The sequence below is a fragment of the Crotalus tigris genome, unplaced genomic scaffold (assembly GCF_016545835.1).
Source record: "Crotalus tigris isolate CLP2741 ecotype Arizona unplaced genomic scaffold, ASM1654583v1 scf7180000023639.2272817, whole genome shotgun sequence".
Taxonomy (NCBI): domain Eukaryota; kingdom Metazoa; phylum Chordata; class Lepidosauria; order Squamata; family Viperidae; genus Crotalus; species Crotalus tigris.
Window position 1 is genome coordinate 1,036,049 of NW_024100096.1, and position 17,670 is coordinate 1,053,718.

The window sequence follows — 17,670 nt, forward strand, 5'->3', positions numbered from 1 at the left end:
TTTCCATACATCAGTGTTGAAAGAAAAACCATCAGGTCCAATTCCAAGCTTGGAGTAAATAAAATGGAGTCTAAGACGCTAGAAATAAAATGGAGGCTGGCTATTTGGAAAGAAGGTTTAATGATGAGCAGAACCACCAGCAGCATGTGGTTCTGGGGACATCTGACAAAAATGGAGTTGAGAGTGGGTGGGGTTTTATATCTTTTTGGGGGGAGTTGTGTTTGCGGTGCCTGTTCCTGTGTAATGTAGTTTGGCCTGTGCCCTTTTGGTATTCTAATTATTGTTGCCTGACTCCCATTGTGGCTTGGAGATCATGTCCTGGATGGGAGATGTAGATTCTAGGAGTGTTTGTTTTTCTAATCCCATCGGCTCCAGTCTTCTGTGGGAGCTGTGTTGAAGGCATTTTGTTTATGCATAGATTGACCAGGTCTTCCTGAATGGATTACCAAATCTGCATTTCTAAAAGCTGGTATCCTCCTCAGGTTTCTGCTTGGGGAAACTTGGATTGGTTTCTGCTTCCCCTAAGATTTTTCCTCCATTTTTCCTTTGGGGAAATATAATATTCTGCCTTTTTTAATATCCCCCAAAATATTTCCATCTCTAGGACGGCGGGTGGGTGCTGACTTTCTACATCAGTACAAAAGGAAAAAATGAAGCTACTTAAGACCAAGCAAGCTGACAAGTCCTAGTCCTAACTGCAGTAGTACCTCAACAAGGGACTAATGCTGCAGCCATGTGGAGCTCTACTTCTCATCTTAAAGCTGTAGCAAGGAGAAGCTACAGCGAGGATGGTGCAAGCAGGCCTCAACTTAGCTGTGACAGGGCCAGGATTGCACAACATGACCTGAAGGGGCAGGGGCAGCCAACAGCCCTAAGGCTGAGACCCTATGAAGCTTGGGTGAAAAGTCACATCTTTGATCTTGCAATGAAAACCACTTTTCCCTGTTGAGCTATTTCCCATTGCCTGGCCACAATTTTTCCTGTTTAAAGCTACTTTTGCCATAGGCCATTCTGTTCATGTTGGTTTAAATCGGGGACATATGATGACAGGATTTTTATTGGCTTTTTTTTTAATGTTGACAGTGCAGGGACACATGGACGCTGTTCCCTTCATAACAAATTAACAGAGCAAACCAGAAAGTAGTCGTGGGAGTATAGCTAGCATAATTCAGTCAGGAGATGAAATGGCTGACCTGGCCTTATGCCTTATGCCTGGAGGCTGTTCAGGTCTGGATGGGGAAAAACAGGCTTAGATGCAATCCCAGCAAGGCAGAATGGCTGTGGATTCGCAAGCCAACTGTTTCCAGAGATTTTAAATGAATAAATAAATATATATTCATCCACATAAACACAGATGCACATACATACATACTGCAGTTTGGTACTGTACCTCCATAGCCTCAAACATTGATTCATTAACAAATCTTGAAACATTTCCTCTGTCCAACAGTCAAAGGCAACATTTAGTCAGGCTCACAATAGAAAGTAAAGCTTTGACATATAGCAAGGAAAACAACTTAAAGGAAAGAATGTTGGACAATTGCCTCTTTGTAAATGCAGATCAACTTGGGCAATTTCTGTAGCCAGCAGGAACATGGATCTCTTACCATGTATATTTCCAAGCTTTGCCATTATTCTCTATTTTCTCTGAAGATCTCCTAAGAGAAAATGCAGTTTTAAGTATTTAGTTTTGCTAAATACTTAAAACTGTTTAAGTTTATAAAAAAAAATTTGAAATCTTTAAGCATTTCACTGCCCTTAAGTACATGTTATAGCAGATGATTTTGGGGAGAGTAACCCCAGACTGTTATTTGCATTAGTAGCAGGAAAATTAGGAGTGGGGGGAATTTAATTGGGGTTACTCTGATACAATTGTTTATTCTGGACCTGTTCCAAAAATGGCTAAGATATCTGCAGTTTGCATAATTTAAGGAATTTGTCACAATGATGCTGAATAGCAACTCTAAAGAATAATAACCTGCCTATATGATTGTGTGTGTGTGTGTGTGTGTGTGTGTGTGTGTGCGTGCGTGCATGCGCATACAGACAGTACAAGTACCTCCTGGCTAGAGGGACGCAAGCAACCGTAAGTTGACTTGTAATGTAGAAATCCTAGATTGCATCGAAAGTGAGCATGCTTGCTTGTGCTTGTGGTATGCTGGTCAGAATTTATCAAAACTGACCAGTATTGCTTTTACTGTTAGCAGAGAATGTAGATATGGCACAAATATTACCTAGTCTACATTGTCTTTATATTGGTGGAAAGCATTATGTGAAAGCCTCAAAAAATTAAAACTATGATAGGTAGCAGATGTCAATATTTAGGGGCCCATCTGGCATGCGGAGATTGCAGCATGGAAGAATTAGGCAAAAAGTATTAATTACTTAATACTTACTTAACTGGAACAAAATAGATATGTGCAGTGTTTGAGAAACTACGAAAAAGAGGAAGGGATTTAGTGTTCATTCCGATCTGTTAGCATCAGATCTTGTGCAATCGACAAATATATAAGGGGAGTGATGGTGTGAGTGAAAGAAAGAACTAAATTATATTCCAGAAAATATTAATTGGTGGCATCTATTGTAGATGCATGCAAATAGGAATCCACAGGTTGATGGTAATTCCAATTTATATTCCAGAATGATGGATGGATGGATGGATGGATGGATGGTTGTTGTTGGATGCTGTGGGAATAAGATGAAAAAATGCTCAAGCCATTTGGAGAACAAAATCAATTAAAATGGTAATCAGTGGACTACCTGCCTAGAAAAAATGTGTCTTTTAGTTTTGAATATATGATTTAAACATTGGTCTACATGGCAAAGTAATGAATCAGGCAATACAATTACTAGTAAAAGTCCGAGGAAATTAGTAAAGGATGCAGCTGTGATGAGAGGTTCTGAAAATGGGACAGACCTTTTGGATAGTTTCAGGAGTAAATCTTGAGGGAAATGGTCATGAAAGTAGATGTACAAATGCTGATAGAATAATAGTGGGTAATAGGTTGATACAAGCAAAAATGCATATCGGAATATAGTTCTGCCCATTTTGTTATATGGCAGCAAGTGTTAAATATGCTTTAAAACTATAACTTGTTGAAGTAAAATCTGTAAACAGGAACTTCAGAATTTACTTTACCCCAATTCCATTTTTTTCTTCCTCCTCTAGCACCAGGTCAGTGAATGAACTTCATTTTGTCTGTTGAATTAGGACAACACAAAGTACTTGAGTCTCCAAAATTATTATGAATTTGCAAAGCCAGGCCAAGCATACATAGCTATGTTAATAACATTCTATGTTGAAGACTCCCAAAACGGAGAAAATGGGACATATTTATTATCAAGCACCAAAGAACTCTAGAAGTGTAAAAAAAATGGTTATAAAGAAGACCAAAGACAAAAATAGACACACTATGTTGTATGTGTTAACTGCAAAATCATAGCTTTCAGTTAACTTTAGTTGTCTTCCTCTTGAGCCTAATCCGTAATACAGAGTTGTTCTATCTGCTTACTCTCTGGCTAAATTATGACCGTTGCTATAATCAGAAACTCTGTAATAAAAACTGCTATTCATCTTTACATACTTTTAATTTCTTCCATAATCTTCATATAGCATGAAGATCAGTTCCTCTTTGTTTTTTTTCAGGTTGTATTTTTTTAAAGCTAGCACAGCAGTTGAAAGGCTGGAAGGCCATTCTACTACGCCCACTGCTACTCATCCATTTCAACCACAGGCTTCCAACAGTTGATTCTATTATGAGCTACTGTAGCTGTTTATGCTTATGGGGGGGACGTAGGTAGTAAGTCTGGAGGCAAAAAAAAAAGATAAGAAGTGAATAATGAGTGGCAATATTACAAATATCATCATCCCACAAGCACAGCATCTAGCAAATATAAGGTTCTTGATCCAGTTCATGGATAGCAGCCAGGAGGTAAGCCAGGACCATAAAGATGTTGCATAGTGAATATTGCTATGACAGCATTCAGTAGGTAACTGGAAATTTCCAAGTGTCTACAGCTTTCATGTTAGTAAAACCAGTGGTTTTCTAAGATTAAGATCCTTTCCTGGAAGAGGGGAACTTGTGGTTAAGAAGCCCCTTATGGTACTATATGTGACATTTGGGTTCCTTGGTTCTTTTGTGGTTGCCCTAGATTCATACTTCAGAAGACTTATTTTTGACCACATCCTTGCACATGCTACTAGGGTCAAGCACTGTAACATCATGGCAGCTGTTTTGCTCCTTTATTCCATATGTTCCTTATAGGCTTTTATTGCTATTCTCTTTATTTCAATTCAGCTAAGACATAAATAATTCCAAAGTATTATCCTAAAAAAACTTCCTAGCTGAAAAAGAATGCATTTTCACCATTACTTTTATATATATATTTTTAAAAAAAGATCCTAGACTTGTGTTAGTTCTTGGTTAAATCATTGCCCAAATTTGTCTTTTTTTTTTTTTTTTCATTTCGGGAATGTATGATTAAAATGTTGTATGAGTTGCTTGAGTTACCATCTTTCAAAATTGAGTTTCTTCTTAGGGATTTTTAGAAGAGCATTCCCCAACTCTTGTCATTTATTTTTATTTATTTATTTATGAGACTTAAGTGCAAGCACTCTCTAAGCGGTGTACACCAGTAAGCAATGTATATATATATTTACATTGCTCCCAACAATCTGGGTCCTCATTTTACCTGCCCCGGAAGGATGGAAGGCTGAGTCAACTTTGAGCCTGTGAGATTTGAACCGCTGACCTGCTGAACACAGTCAGCTAAAGTGGCCTTGCAGTACTGCACTCTAACTGCTGCGCCACCTCGGCTCTCATTAACTAGCACATTATTTAGCTGTGCTGAAGAGAGTTGAAGTTCAGCCCATCCAAGGGGAACTAATTAAAGAAGGCTGCTACAGAATGTGGCTATCTGGATGTTGTCAATAGATACATTGCACTTGCATGATACATTTACAAGAATTGAGGCTGCAGTTCTGTGCCCTTTTACTTAAACAGGGGTGTCAAACTGCCGGCCCACGGGCAGATGCATCATACCGAAACCGTGCCCACCCCAGCTTTGGCAATGGGGGAAAAGTCATGATATGTCACGACACGTCATGTGACGTTGCGAGTTTAATACCCCTGACTTAAAAGAAAGGGGTTTTTTTTAATTCAGTAGGAGTTACTCCTGAGTAGGTATATTTGGGATTGTGATGTTATATACCATATATCAGTTAGATACCAGTATCATGTCACTTCAACTAGTAAGATTTTTTTTTAACTTTCTGATAATTTTACGGTAATTATATGGGTTATCGTTTGATAAAAACCAGTGGCTTTTTTCCTTCTTTCAGTTTAGGTATATATCATTGTCTGCATAAAAAGTAACCTTCTAATCTATTTAATATAATTTGTATGTGATGGTAGTTACTGTTTAAGAATAGATTTTTCTGGCTTTAAACTATTCTTATCTCAGTCTTATCAGTTGCTGTCAAGTATCTAAATTATACTATCAACTTACCCCAACCAATAATAATATGATAGAATACAACCCAAGATAAGGATTTCCACGTTGGGAATGCAGGCTCCAGCTGAACTTTATCCATAACGTGCCAGTTATCTGTGAGTAAGACTCCTACAGGGAGTAGTTCAGTAGTGGAAGGAACATACATGCAATGCTCTAGAGCAATGTTTTTCAAACACAGCAACTTTAAGATCTCTAGAGTTACAGTCCCACATCTTAAAGTTGCCAGAGAAATAAGTACCATTTTTTTTTGTTTCATAACTGTCCCAGTTAACTGTTGTCTCTTAATTAAGTTTATATGGTTAGTGGCATATAAGTGCTTTGAAAATCAGAGGATGTTAAGTACCTTATTTCTCAACCCAAAGTAGATGAAAGGAAGTTTGATCAAGATTGCAGTAATTACTGATTTTTAAATAACAACATCAAAAATGAAATATAAAGAAATGCCAAATAGTCTGGCTTGATACTGTGCCTAAGAGAAGTGCTAATTACAAAGAACAACCAAGACATTGTAAAATAATAATAATACTTGGCAAGGTGAAGCAGGATGTGCCTGTAGATTGCTTCTCTAGAAAGAATGAATTGCTATAATGGCAATTGTCAAAGTGACATCCTTAAAGAGAAATATTCAGTCAAGGCTGTTTAAAAAGTTCAGAGATGCCACAGGAACTGTTGTGTGATGTGCAAAGACAATGCCTGTAAGCTCTTGCAAACATGCTTAGGTCTGTCAGTTTAGTAGCTAGCATTAAAAGTAATCCAGCAACAGTATTCTTGTCTGCTAGAGGATGAAAATGCTAGAAAGAATACCACATTGTCAAGTGAAGATGAAATACATGTTATGTATAGTTTTTTTTTAATAAATGGCCAGAATTTATTCCAAAACTAACTTTGTCTATTTGTGATGTTCCTGGATTCTAGAATACGTATTTTCTGGTGGGATCATCATCATCATCAGTTTTAGTAAAATCTTATAGGTGTCATATGACATGGAGAACTTAACTTCAAGATGAAAGAACAGAAAAACTCAGAACCAATCAGAATAGTGCTATGTATTTCTTGTTCTCATCTTACTCTTGTTTAGACTGCTTGACAGAAAGATTCAAGAGTGCTTTACTGCATAAGACACATATGCCACTAATCATATAGAGCATATCTATATCTATCACATTTTTATCCTGCACATTCTGAGATGTCCAAGACGACTTACATGGGTTAATTGTGCTTTACTTTCATAATAATCTTAGAAGATAGCTTCGGCTCTGACTATCATCACTCTGATGGTATCCTATAAATCCTAGTGCATGAACTAAGACATTGTTTTCATAAGCTTAGTTCCACAAATCATTGCTCTATGCCAGTGGTTCTCAACCTTTCTAATGCTGTGACCCCATAATACAGTTCCCCATGTTGTGGTGACCCCCAACCACTTATACATCACCGGGTGCCAAGGGTGTAGCCAAAGAAAAGGGGAAAAAATGGCGGACAGCCTTGTTTGGCGACCCCTATGAAATGGTCGTTCGACCCCAAATGGGGTCCCGACCCACAGGTTGAGAACCACTGCTCTATACTGATTTTGTTATATAATTACTGTGAGTGTAGCGCTTGTGCAACACTATATACTGCAGAAAAGGCAGGGGCTTAATTACTGGTTTATAATCACTTAACTAAAACCAAAATTCCTTAATCAAGGAAAATAATTAACAATCCTTGATCCTAATCAGGAATAGTGCTCAGCAGGTTACCTGCACATATCGGCATTGGATAGACATATGCTGAGCCAGGTATAGCTAAAATGACCATGAAAAACATTAGAAAAAGGTGCTGCACCCCAGAGCGCAAATACTGTAGAGCTGTTCTCTTTATTTCCTTAAATCAGCCCTGTCTTTTTGCAAAGTTCATGCAGCTGCTTTGAATTCTGCTTCCTGAGGGCTGCTTCCTGACATACATGTGCACACAGAGCCATTTCACAGAAAAAATGCTTTGTACAACCCTTACACAAGTAACCGTCAGGTTAGGATCATTTATTTGACTGTTCAGTATTACGATGGCAGTGAAGGGAATTATGACCAGTCCTCAAAAGTTCCAGCACCCCCGCAGTCATGTAAACAACACTTAGGTGCTTAGCAACCCATTTGCACTAATGATTGGTTGCAGCATCCCGTGGTCACATAATCTTGGACCTTCCTGCCAGCTTCCCACAAATAAAGTCAATGCGGAAGTTGGCAGTGAAGATCACAAGTCACTTGAATAAATCTTCCCTCTCCTGACCTTTCTTCACTTGCACGCACCTGTACCCAGTAGTGGGTTTCAAATATGTGAACAACCAGTTCTCTGTGGCTGCCGCTTCCGCAAGTCCATTCTGGGCCTGGGCAACAAAAAATTAGCTACCGGTTCTGCTGAAGTGGTGTGAACCGGCTGAATCCCACCACTGTCTGTACCCTCTTTTCTCAGCCTCCCTGCATTCACATGCATGCATTCATCAGTACCCCTTTTTCCCTGGACCTCTCTGTGCTTGCACACTAAACACCCTCCACACCCCATTTCCCTGGTCTCCTTGTGCTCAGACACATACATGTGCCCTGTACCCTATTTCCCCTGTCTCCTTGTGCTCATATACACACACCTTGCACCCTCTTTCCCTGGCCTCTCTGCAGTCATATACATGCATGTACCCGTCCTGCACACTTTCCACTGCCTCCCTGAGCATTTGCCACACTTTAAGCGCCATCAACTCCCAACTCACGTGTGGTCTGCATAGGCCTCCTCCACTTCCCTGCAGTATCCCCCAGCTCCTTACCTGGAACTTTCTTTGCTTTCCACTTAACAACCCACATATCTTGGGGTTACCACACCAATTGGGACTGCCTGAATTGCCCTCACTAAGCAATGCATTCATGTGACATCAAGTTTTATGACCATATAACTTAGCGATGACAATCCCAATCCCAGTTACCATCATAACTCAAGGACAACCTGTACACTTCTCAGGAATAATGGAAAAGGGAAGCAAGTATTTATAAATGGCTATTTTTCATTTATTGGTTATTCAAATACTTTCAACTGTGTTCACCACAACCTGTAGTTAACCCTAAAACATGTATCAGGCTACCTCATCTGCCTATTGAGTAATTTATCTGATGACCAGGAAGCAACAGCTACTGAAATACAGAGCAACTAAATGGTTCAAAATTGGTAAATGAGGGTGTCAACATTAATTAATGTGTTTATTTATCATATTTATATCTTATTACAACTGTACATAGACTCCCAGCAGCTCAAAACAATAACAATGACAATTTTATACAATAAAACTAACAGAATAGATAAACCTAACTTCTAAAAGACATTTCCTGATTAAGAAGCAGTACTAGCAAGTTCTGTTATCCCTATTGAGGCACTGGCAAAGGCATCAGCCAATGTTAAAAATGCTATCATTGTCCTTTATTCTGGCCTGAACTCTGAGCGATAAGGTCTAGATAATTCATTCTAGGGTGCCCCAAATTGGTCCTGAACCACTGTCACCACAACCTTTACCTTTACACAACTAAGGTAAGATTGAAGACCGGCTAGTAATTGTCCAACACCTGTAGAACCTGGAAGGGTCCTTTCAAGAAGGGACTAGCCCACACTTCTTTCACAGTGGAAGGCAACATGTTCTCACACAAGGCATTCACAACCTCCTGGATCCACAGGATAAAATTGCCCCTCCCAACTACTCATTGAAAGCAGTTCGTGAACAATAGCAAGCCAAAGCTCAAATATTTTGAACACATAAAAGGCAAAGTCATTGGAAGAGCCTGATGCTTGAAAAAAAATGGAAGGCAATCAGAAAGAGACTGACAGAAAACCAGGTGGCTAGATACTATCAGGGATGAAATATGAGTTTACAAGAACCTAGAGAAGCAGCTATTGACAGCCCGTCTTGGTGAAATGATGTTCACTGGGTCACAAAAGGTTGAAACTGACTGAATAACGATTCCATCAGAGCAGTACTTTTCATCCGCAAGAGGCAGTGTGATCCTGAAAAACATGTTCAGCTAGCTCAGTGTTTCTCAACCTTGACAATTTTAAGGCATGTGGAATTCTGGGAGTTGAAGTCCACATGCCTTAAAATTGTCAAGGTTGAAAAATACTGAGCTAGCTGATTTCAGCTGCACTGAAAGTTATATTGAATAAGATGACATCTTGTGTGCACCTTCAAATCCTTTTTCATATTCCAAAAGGGTAGATGACTCCTGGGATAGCACAGGAATTTAAGGGTGTCGGTGGACCTGGTAATGGTTCTGAGATCAGATTTAGATAGATTTGCATATCCTGACATATCCAAGTTTATTGTATTCAAGCAGTATAGAGGTAGATCATAATTTTCTGAACAGCTAAATATTTCTAACGTGCTTTTCAATGGAGTTGAAAAGTGTTCTCTATTTTCTTGAAAAAGAAATATAAAGCAACAAAGAGAATTGTTCTATTAAAAGAAGTCTGTCAAACAGAGCCTGGAACCTCTCCATTAGTACCACTCTTTTTCTTCTCTAAAATGGTTTAAGCACACGTTGCCTAGAAGTTCTTTAATTTCTAAAATAAGCACGCAGAAAAAAATGATTGGACAAAAGAGAAAATTAGTTCTGAGGAGAAAAAATGTGTTGTTCTTCTACTTGCTTATGTTACTGTGGAATCCTTTTAAAAAGCCAACTCGGTCTCATCATTATTGCTATTTTGCCTAATTTTAGGCAAACTTATTTGTCGGAAATAATTACATGAATCTGTTTTACAGTTTGCACCATATGTCTAAGAAATGGTGAGCTCCTAATTTGTTTCAAATAAGTGTTTTGTTCATTAGTCCCTTTGTAATGCAAATATCTATATTTCTGTTTTTGTCTTTAGGTAGCAAGTACAGTATGTGATTTTTCTGAATTCTGTAATTCATTCATTCTTTCAGGACGTCAGCGGATCAGTCAGCTAGCAGAAAATACGAGGTACTTCAGAAGAAGATTACGTGAATTAGGATTCATTGTTTATGGCAATGACGATTCTCCAGTTGTGCCTTTACTTCTTTATTTACCTGGTAAAATTGGGTAAGTTAATTCCTGCTTCACAAAAAACTGTCCAAAATTTTCAGAATATAATTTTTAAACTCAGGTTTCATTTTGTAATTATTGTAAAAAGCTGTTAAGAGGAACGTAGGTAGTCCCCCTTAGCAAACTGGGGCTTTTCCCTCTCCTCCTTCCATGCAATCTTGTGAGGAAGAATAGGCTGCAGGTTTGCTTTGTTATGTTATTTCAGCAGTGGGTAAACTCTCACTTGTTATGTGATTAAAAATAATGAATAACCTTCAGCCAGAATAAGAGTCTCATCCTAATGGGGACAAATTTCCAAAAAAAGGACAGGCCTTTTTTTACTAAGCTTATCAGTAGCCTTTTAAAGATTTACACGGTGTAAGAGGATATGCTCAGGAATTTGGCACATCAATAAGGTTATACCCAAGGGAGTGGGAGATGGCAGGGGGAGAAGGAAATGATAGATAAATAGATGGATGGATGGATGGATGGATGGATGGATGGATGGATGGATGGACGGATGGACTGATAGACGGACAGACAGACAGACAGCAGGGGAGAAGGAGAAAGAAAGAAAGAAAGATAGATAGATAGATAGATAGATAGATAGATAGATAGATAGATAGATAGACAGACAGACAGATAGCAGGGGGAGAAAGAGATAGATAGATAGATAGATAGATAGATAGATAGATAGATAGATAGATAGATAGATAGATAGATAGATAGATAAGATGGGACAGACAAACAGATGATAGTGTAATCTAGCTTCCAATTTGGTGCATTTGTTAAAGGATCCTTTCGAGAGGATTCAGTAATGATTAGTTAACTGCATATGGAAGCCACAATTAGACAATTTAATTAAAACCTATCAAGTCTGGTTTGCTAAAAGCAAGCACAGAGAAGGAAAGCGAGACCTGAAGCCCCTTATTGTTTATTCATATGCCACTGAATTGTTAAAGTATACTAAATGTACCAAATAAATGTTTTTGAATGTCCTTATCATACATTCACAGTAACATACTGTAAGAAAGAACTAACCGTAGCTGTAATCCTGTTGGAAGGATTTTTTTAAATTAACATTGATTCTTATACCATCAGAATATGTATGTGTTTTTGGTATTATTTTGCAATTCTTATTCTTTGTTCTTTTAAATATAATGCCGTTTTAAGAAAATAAGCTCTGTTTCACCTTGTTTCTTTACTCAGGGCTTTTGCAAGACTCATGTTATCCAAAAACATTGGTGTGGTTATAGTTGGCTTCCCAGCTACCCCAATCACAGAATCTAGGGCTCGGTTTTGTGTGTCCACTGCTCATACACGAGAGATGCTAGACACGGTAAGCACAGAGATAGACTTACAAAGCGAACTTCACTTCCTGGATGGACTTGGGAGAAGCCTCACTAGAGTCCTCTTCTTTGTTGTAATTTTCCTTGTTTAAGCTTCATTTGACCACAGAGCCTTTGGAGCTTTTAAGTTAGATAATTAGAAACATCAGAACCCACTGCTGCTAAAAAGATAGGAAGTATAGATTAAGCAGTGTATTTTATTGAACCCGCTTGTATTAGGCTTTGAGTTTTTATAGAATTCTTAAATTGTCAAAGTGGAAAGGGAGCAGAATTATAAACGTATATATAATTTTATGAATGATGGGAGAATGATTTAGAAATCCTGAAATCTTGTTAAGATAGATATTCACAACATTATGGACAATTGATAAAAAATGTAATGCTAGAGACATTCAGGACCTGTTCTCTGCAGTAATTTGAAAATAAAACCCTGAATTTTATGCTATGAATTAATCTTAAAATGAATAGGAATTACCTCACTTGTCTACTAGTTTTGTGTGGAAGGCAAGCACATACTTTGGCCACAAAAAAGGATTTGTAAGTTTTAAAAAATCAATATTATAACCATATGATTCTTCCAAAGTGTTTGGACACAATACGGCTGTTTCCTTTTTCTTATTTTTTCCTTTGCTTTTTCATACTTCCATTGTATTTAAACCTTCTAATAAAAACATTTTTTATTAAAATGAACACTGTTGAGCTATGACATGGACTTAACTTAATTCGAAATATCCCAGCCATCATTATTCCCTTCCTAAAATGGAAAGATATAAGAAGAGTTTTCTCATCTCTATCAAATATCTGCATATTGAGGGAGTCATCCACAAAAATTCCTGGATATGCTTTCCTCCTGTCTCTTAAGTAAAAAGAAAGTGTCCATGAACCAACATTTTAAAAAGAAGGTCACCAAAAATGTATTTTTATTTTTTTTAAATTAATGCTACAGCCATATAACATTTTAAAGAAAAAACTGATGTTTGTATTCCTTTAGGATTACAGAACCTTAATAAAAGTCACTTTTTAAACCACTATTCCCATGGTAGTCCTTTTACAGTATGGCAGGCAAAATGATTCCACCAACTAGGCCAGACTTCTCTTCCTGTCCATCTTTCTTTCCTTTGTCTTTCTCATGAGTGCTATAGAAACTATTTGACCTTATGGTTGAACTTTCATAAGACCAATGTCCTCATGCAACCTAAAGAACAAAAAGAAAAATAAAACACTGTGCTGGCAAGATTCTATCTGCTATGGTGGCCAGAGTAAAAATGGCTAGTGGGAAACAGAATCCTACATTCTGGAAGGAAAGCACCAATCCTGTAGGAAGCCAGGTGGAGCCAAGCAAGGGTGCTGATCCTCCAGTGCTCCTTTTCCTTGCAAGATAGAATGTCCATAAAAAGTTTCCGTGTGGAGAATACCATGTCCCTATTAGATGACCTTGATCCAGATTCAGCCTATCTTGGCTATAGCTTAGCAATATAGTGGAAGGTTCGCTGTAAGGAAAAATCTTCAATAACTCAATAAGCCATCTTCAAGATGGCGCAAGGAAGATGCAGAGATATATGTAGTAGCTCCACGTACTTTGACTTATAATGGTACAGTGCTGTAATATTTTTTTCAGATGTATTTAATTTAGTTTAATACTAATGTTAAACACATACTCATGTGCAATGTTTCTTCCCCCAAACATGTTAATGCTGCTTAAAAGGCAGGTAAAGAAAAAGTTATGAAAATAGTATACCCACACAAAGAGTATGCTGAATACGTGTTGTGCCCCTACAGGGTCCTTATTGCCCTTTTCAAAACGATGCCTTTTCATCAAGATCAGAACCAGGCAAAATTCTAGTAACCCAGGGGAGCTTGTTAGACCTCATCAAGCAGCTCTCAGAAACCACAAGAAACTTGCAAATACATGATTTCTGTAGAACTTTCTGGAAAAAAAATTGAATGAATTATTCATAGCAGCTCCACGTTAAATGCCATACTAGAAACAGGCATGACTTTTTAAAAATGCTGAGCATGTCTTTCTAATATATTGAAATTGCATTTCAGGTCCTGAACGCTCTGGATGAACTGGGTGATTTTTTGTATCTGAAATATTCCCGGCATGCTAAGTCATCTCGTCCTGAACTGTATGATGAAACAAGCTTTGAACTTGAAGATTAAGTTTCCCTCCCGTTACAGAGAAACCGTAATGATGTTACAAGGAGGAGATGGGGCTCTCAACAATAGGAATGCATTTTTGTTTTCCCAAGGATGGTTTTTGCTTCACAGTTAAAGTGATCCAAGAGAAGCATTTTATGTCTGTTTTTACCAGATTGGATTCTGTCTGCAAAGGACTAGAACATTGTTGCGGTTCTCTCACCAGGAAATACAAGTATTATTGTTATTGTTCTTATTATTAGACACCCCCCCCCAAAGACTTTAACTGCTAAATCAGTTGCTATTACACAGCTCTTGTTGCTGTTTTAGGAGCAGAGTTTGGAAAAATTTAATTATGATAACACTTTTTAAAATGAATTGGAATATCATATAATAGCTGAAAAAAAGTTATCTTGTTAAATTGGCTCTTCTTTATAGAAGAGGTATATCTCCGTTGCAGCTTACCAGGATTTAGGCAAAAAATCAAGTAGAAATACTTTGACATACTGAGTAAACAGGAGCCTGATTCAGGGTTAGTCAATGGTCTTTCATGGTTTTGTGTAACTTTTAAGTATTATTGTTAGAAAGTTTTGAGTAAAGAAAAAAAAAAACAATTCATCTTTGCTGCTTGGTATTTTTAAAAAATCTTTTTATATTTCAATTGATAACCAAGGATAAGCCCAAAACAATGTTAATTCAGATTCAACATTGTTGAATTGTTTGAATTATTTCATAATTTAAAGGAGGATTACTTATTTAATTTTCAGGTAGGTTTTTAGAGTTGTCACACACAGTTTTAATAACCATTTCACTTTTTCCCATTTGCATTGTGTTAAGCGTTTCGATATGAAAACAGCAGATGTCATTTCTCCAAGAATATTTGTTTGTTCCGTAAGCATACCGCTGAATCAAAATACTCAGGCTATTACAGAATATAATCCTCAAAAGATCTTACCATTTGTGACTGACAAATGAAAGAACTAGCTGAAAGAACTAGCCCTTTTACTTTATTACTTCAGTGAGATATGTGCTTAATAAAGGAGACCACAGTGAATGTTCTTTTCTAGAAGGTTGATATGTCCATCTTTTAATTGAGGTTAAAATTATTAACTGCTCTTAAAACATAACCAGTTGATTTGAAAACAGCATTTGGAGATTAAAGGAACAAGCGGATATAATTCCATTTCTGTTTCACCAAATGAATAAGACCAGGACTAATGAGAATATATACCACTGTCTTCAGACTGTGGTCCAGCCTCAACAATTAAGGTCTCAGATAGCTATATGCACACACACATACTCTAAGATAACTGGTTGAAAGGTATTTCTATCACTTTTGAGAGAGATAGAATCATCCTGAAAGTCTCACGGTACTGTAAACAAGTCTGATGAAGAGATGGCTTAGCTTTCTGTTTCACAGATGTATTTCACTTTCATGTTCTTGAAAAGCTGTGGCATCCACTTAACACACAGCTGCAAAATTAGATTTAAGAACTGAACAATTAAATTTTGGAATACCAATTACAGTATGGGATTCCCATGCTTGTTAAAGCAGCTTTGAGGATAAAACGAGGCTAGTTTTGAGCTCCCTTTTTGTTATTCAATTTAATAAAATTCAATAAAATATAATGTTAAAAATGGACCACTGTGCATTCCAGAATATCCGGTCTCCACTTCAGAAGTATAGGAGGGCAAAAGGAGTGAATTGTACAGTGTTGTATGATCGTTCATGTTGGCGAATGAACTTGAGAAACACTAAACGGGCCCATGTTTGTGCATTGTACTAAAACTACTGTATAAAAATAAAGGATGTTTTGGTGTGTTTTTTAAAATATTTGAAATTGGTTCATTTCTTGGTCATAAAAAAAAAATTGGCACAATGACTCGGGAACAATCTGCCCCTGATGAATGGCCATATGTTACAAAGAAACTGTGTTTTACAAGTGTTACAAAATTTCCAGAAGACCCTGTTCCCAGTGTCTTTTTCTCCATAATTCTCTTCAACCACTAGCAATTGCTTTTGCCTGTTTCACTGTATTTCTATGCTTGGAACAGTCTACTAAGAGCAGATGCTGGAAAGAGCAAGCTGCTCTGATCATGATCAAAGAAAGCAGGATTCTGGCTTAATGCAGTACATAGTTATGCTGCCTGAAGCAGAAGAAATGTGTGTTGAATGAATTCTGAAGTTTGTTGTTAAAGCCGTCTTGATTTTTTTGTTCCCATGTGCAGTATGGCCATTCATATAACTATAATGGTGAACTTAAAGAAAAGCGGCCATCTTATCTGGTTTTGCTGTTTTCACCTTAATTTCTCCTGACTTACGCTAATTTTCACATCTGTAATTAAATAGCAGAATCAAATGTTTCTCGCTATATCTGGCAATTAGCACATAAGGGAGCTTCTTCTGCTTGTAGCCACAATCTAGTTTTCTAAGCTATTGAAAGCACTAAAGAGGTTCTACAAATGCCGTGACTTCAATTTTTTTTTCTTTGCTCGAGTTAACATATTCAAAAGTGGAAATCAATGTATTTTGACCAATAAAACCGCCAAGAACGGGGGAGGGGAAATCACATGAAAGAAAATCTGCCTCTTTATCATGACTTTCAGTAGCATGGACTCAAGAAGACTAGAGAGCCATAAATAAGAGTGCAGAGCAGTGGTGGGATTCAGATATGAACAACCGGTTCTCTGTGTTGATGCCGCTTCCGGAAGTCCATTCTGGGCCTAGGCAACAAAAAGTTAGCTACCAGTTCTGTCGAAGTGGTGCGAACCGGCTGAATCCCACCATTGGTGCAGAGAATTATATATGAACTACTATCTAAAAAAAAATTTCTTCCAGGATAAAGAAATCTATCAAGGCCATCTAAAATGCACTGTGAGGATTTTGGCCAACCTCCCTAAAATCTTTTACTTTGCTTCTTGGCTCCAATGTTTTGGAAGCAGGGAAATAATATTTAAAATGTCAAAATACAGCAATTATAAAATCAGATCAAAAGTGCATTATTTGGTGCAAAAGAAGAAAACTTTCCAGAAAACCTATTGGGGAAAATTAATGATTGGCCATAGCTCAGAAGTTTCTCTGTCTAGAGCACACTTGTCTCATTGAGGATAACAGAGGAGGACCATAATTGTTAAACCAAAGCAGTTTCAGCAGACGAGAACTATTAAGGACAAGAGTCCAGTGCTCAGAGTTTTAATATTTGTCTAACACACTGGTTCTCAACCTTTTTAATGCCGCGACCCCCAACCGGTCGTAAGTCGAGGACTACTGAACCGGTCATAAGTCGAGGACTACTCAACTGGTGCAGCACCATTTGCAGAATGGGACTTTTGGCGGGCTCAGTAGGGCAGAGACAGCCTGGACAATTCCTATTGGCTTTTGAAAGCCAATAGAATTAGACTCTATTCAAGAGAGTCTATTCTATTGGCTTTCAAAAGCCAACAGAATAAAAGGAAGTAGCACAGCTAAGGAAAAGGGGGAAAAAATGGCGTACTGCATTGTTTGGCGACCCCCGTGAAATGGTCGTTTGACCCCAAATGGGGTCCCGACCCACAGGTTGAGAACCACTGGTCTAACAGTTTCCAAAGCTGAAATATGATGAAATATAATGTTAGAC

The 17,670-nt window shown here is 37.7% G+C and overlaps 1 protein-coding gene across 3 annotated transcripts in view; it reads left to right on the plus strand.

Moving 5' to 3' along the window:
* The window catches only part of SPTLC3 (serine palmitoyltransferase long chain base subunit 3), a 112,178-nt gene extending 94,842 nt beyond the window's left edge, over positions 1-17,336 (plus strand). For all 3 annotated transcript variants that reach the window (XM_039320474.1, XM_039320473.1, XM_039320475.1), the window contains 3 exons: positions 10,448-10,583; positions 11,775-11,904; positions 13,964-17,336. In XM_039320474.1, coding sequence (XP_039176408.1) covers positions 10,448-10,583; positions 11,775-11,904; positions 13,964-14,077 — 380 coding nt within the window. In that variant the 3' untranslated portion in view covers positions 14,078-17,336. The remainder of the gene's footprint in view (positions 1-10,447; positions 10,584-11,774; positions 11,905-13,963) is intronic.
* Positions 17,337-17,670: the final 334 nt, after the last annotated feature.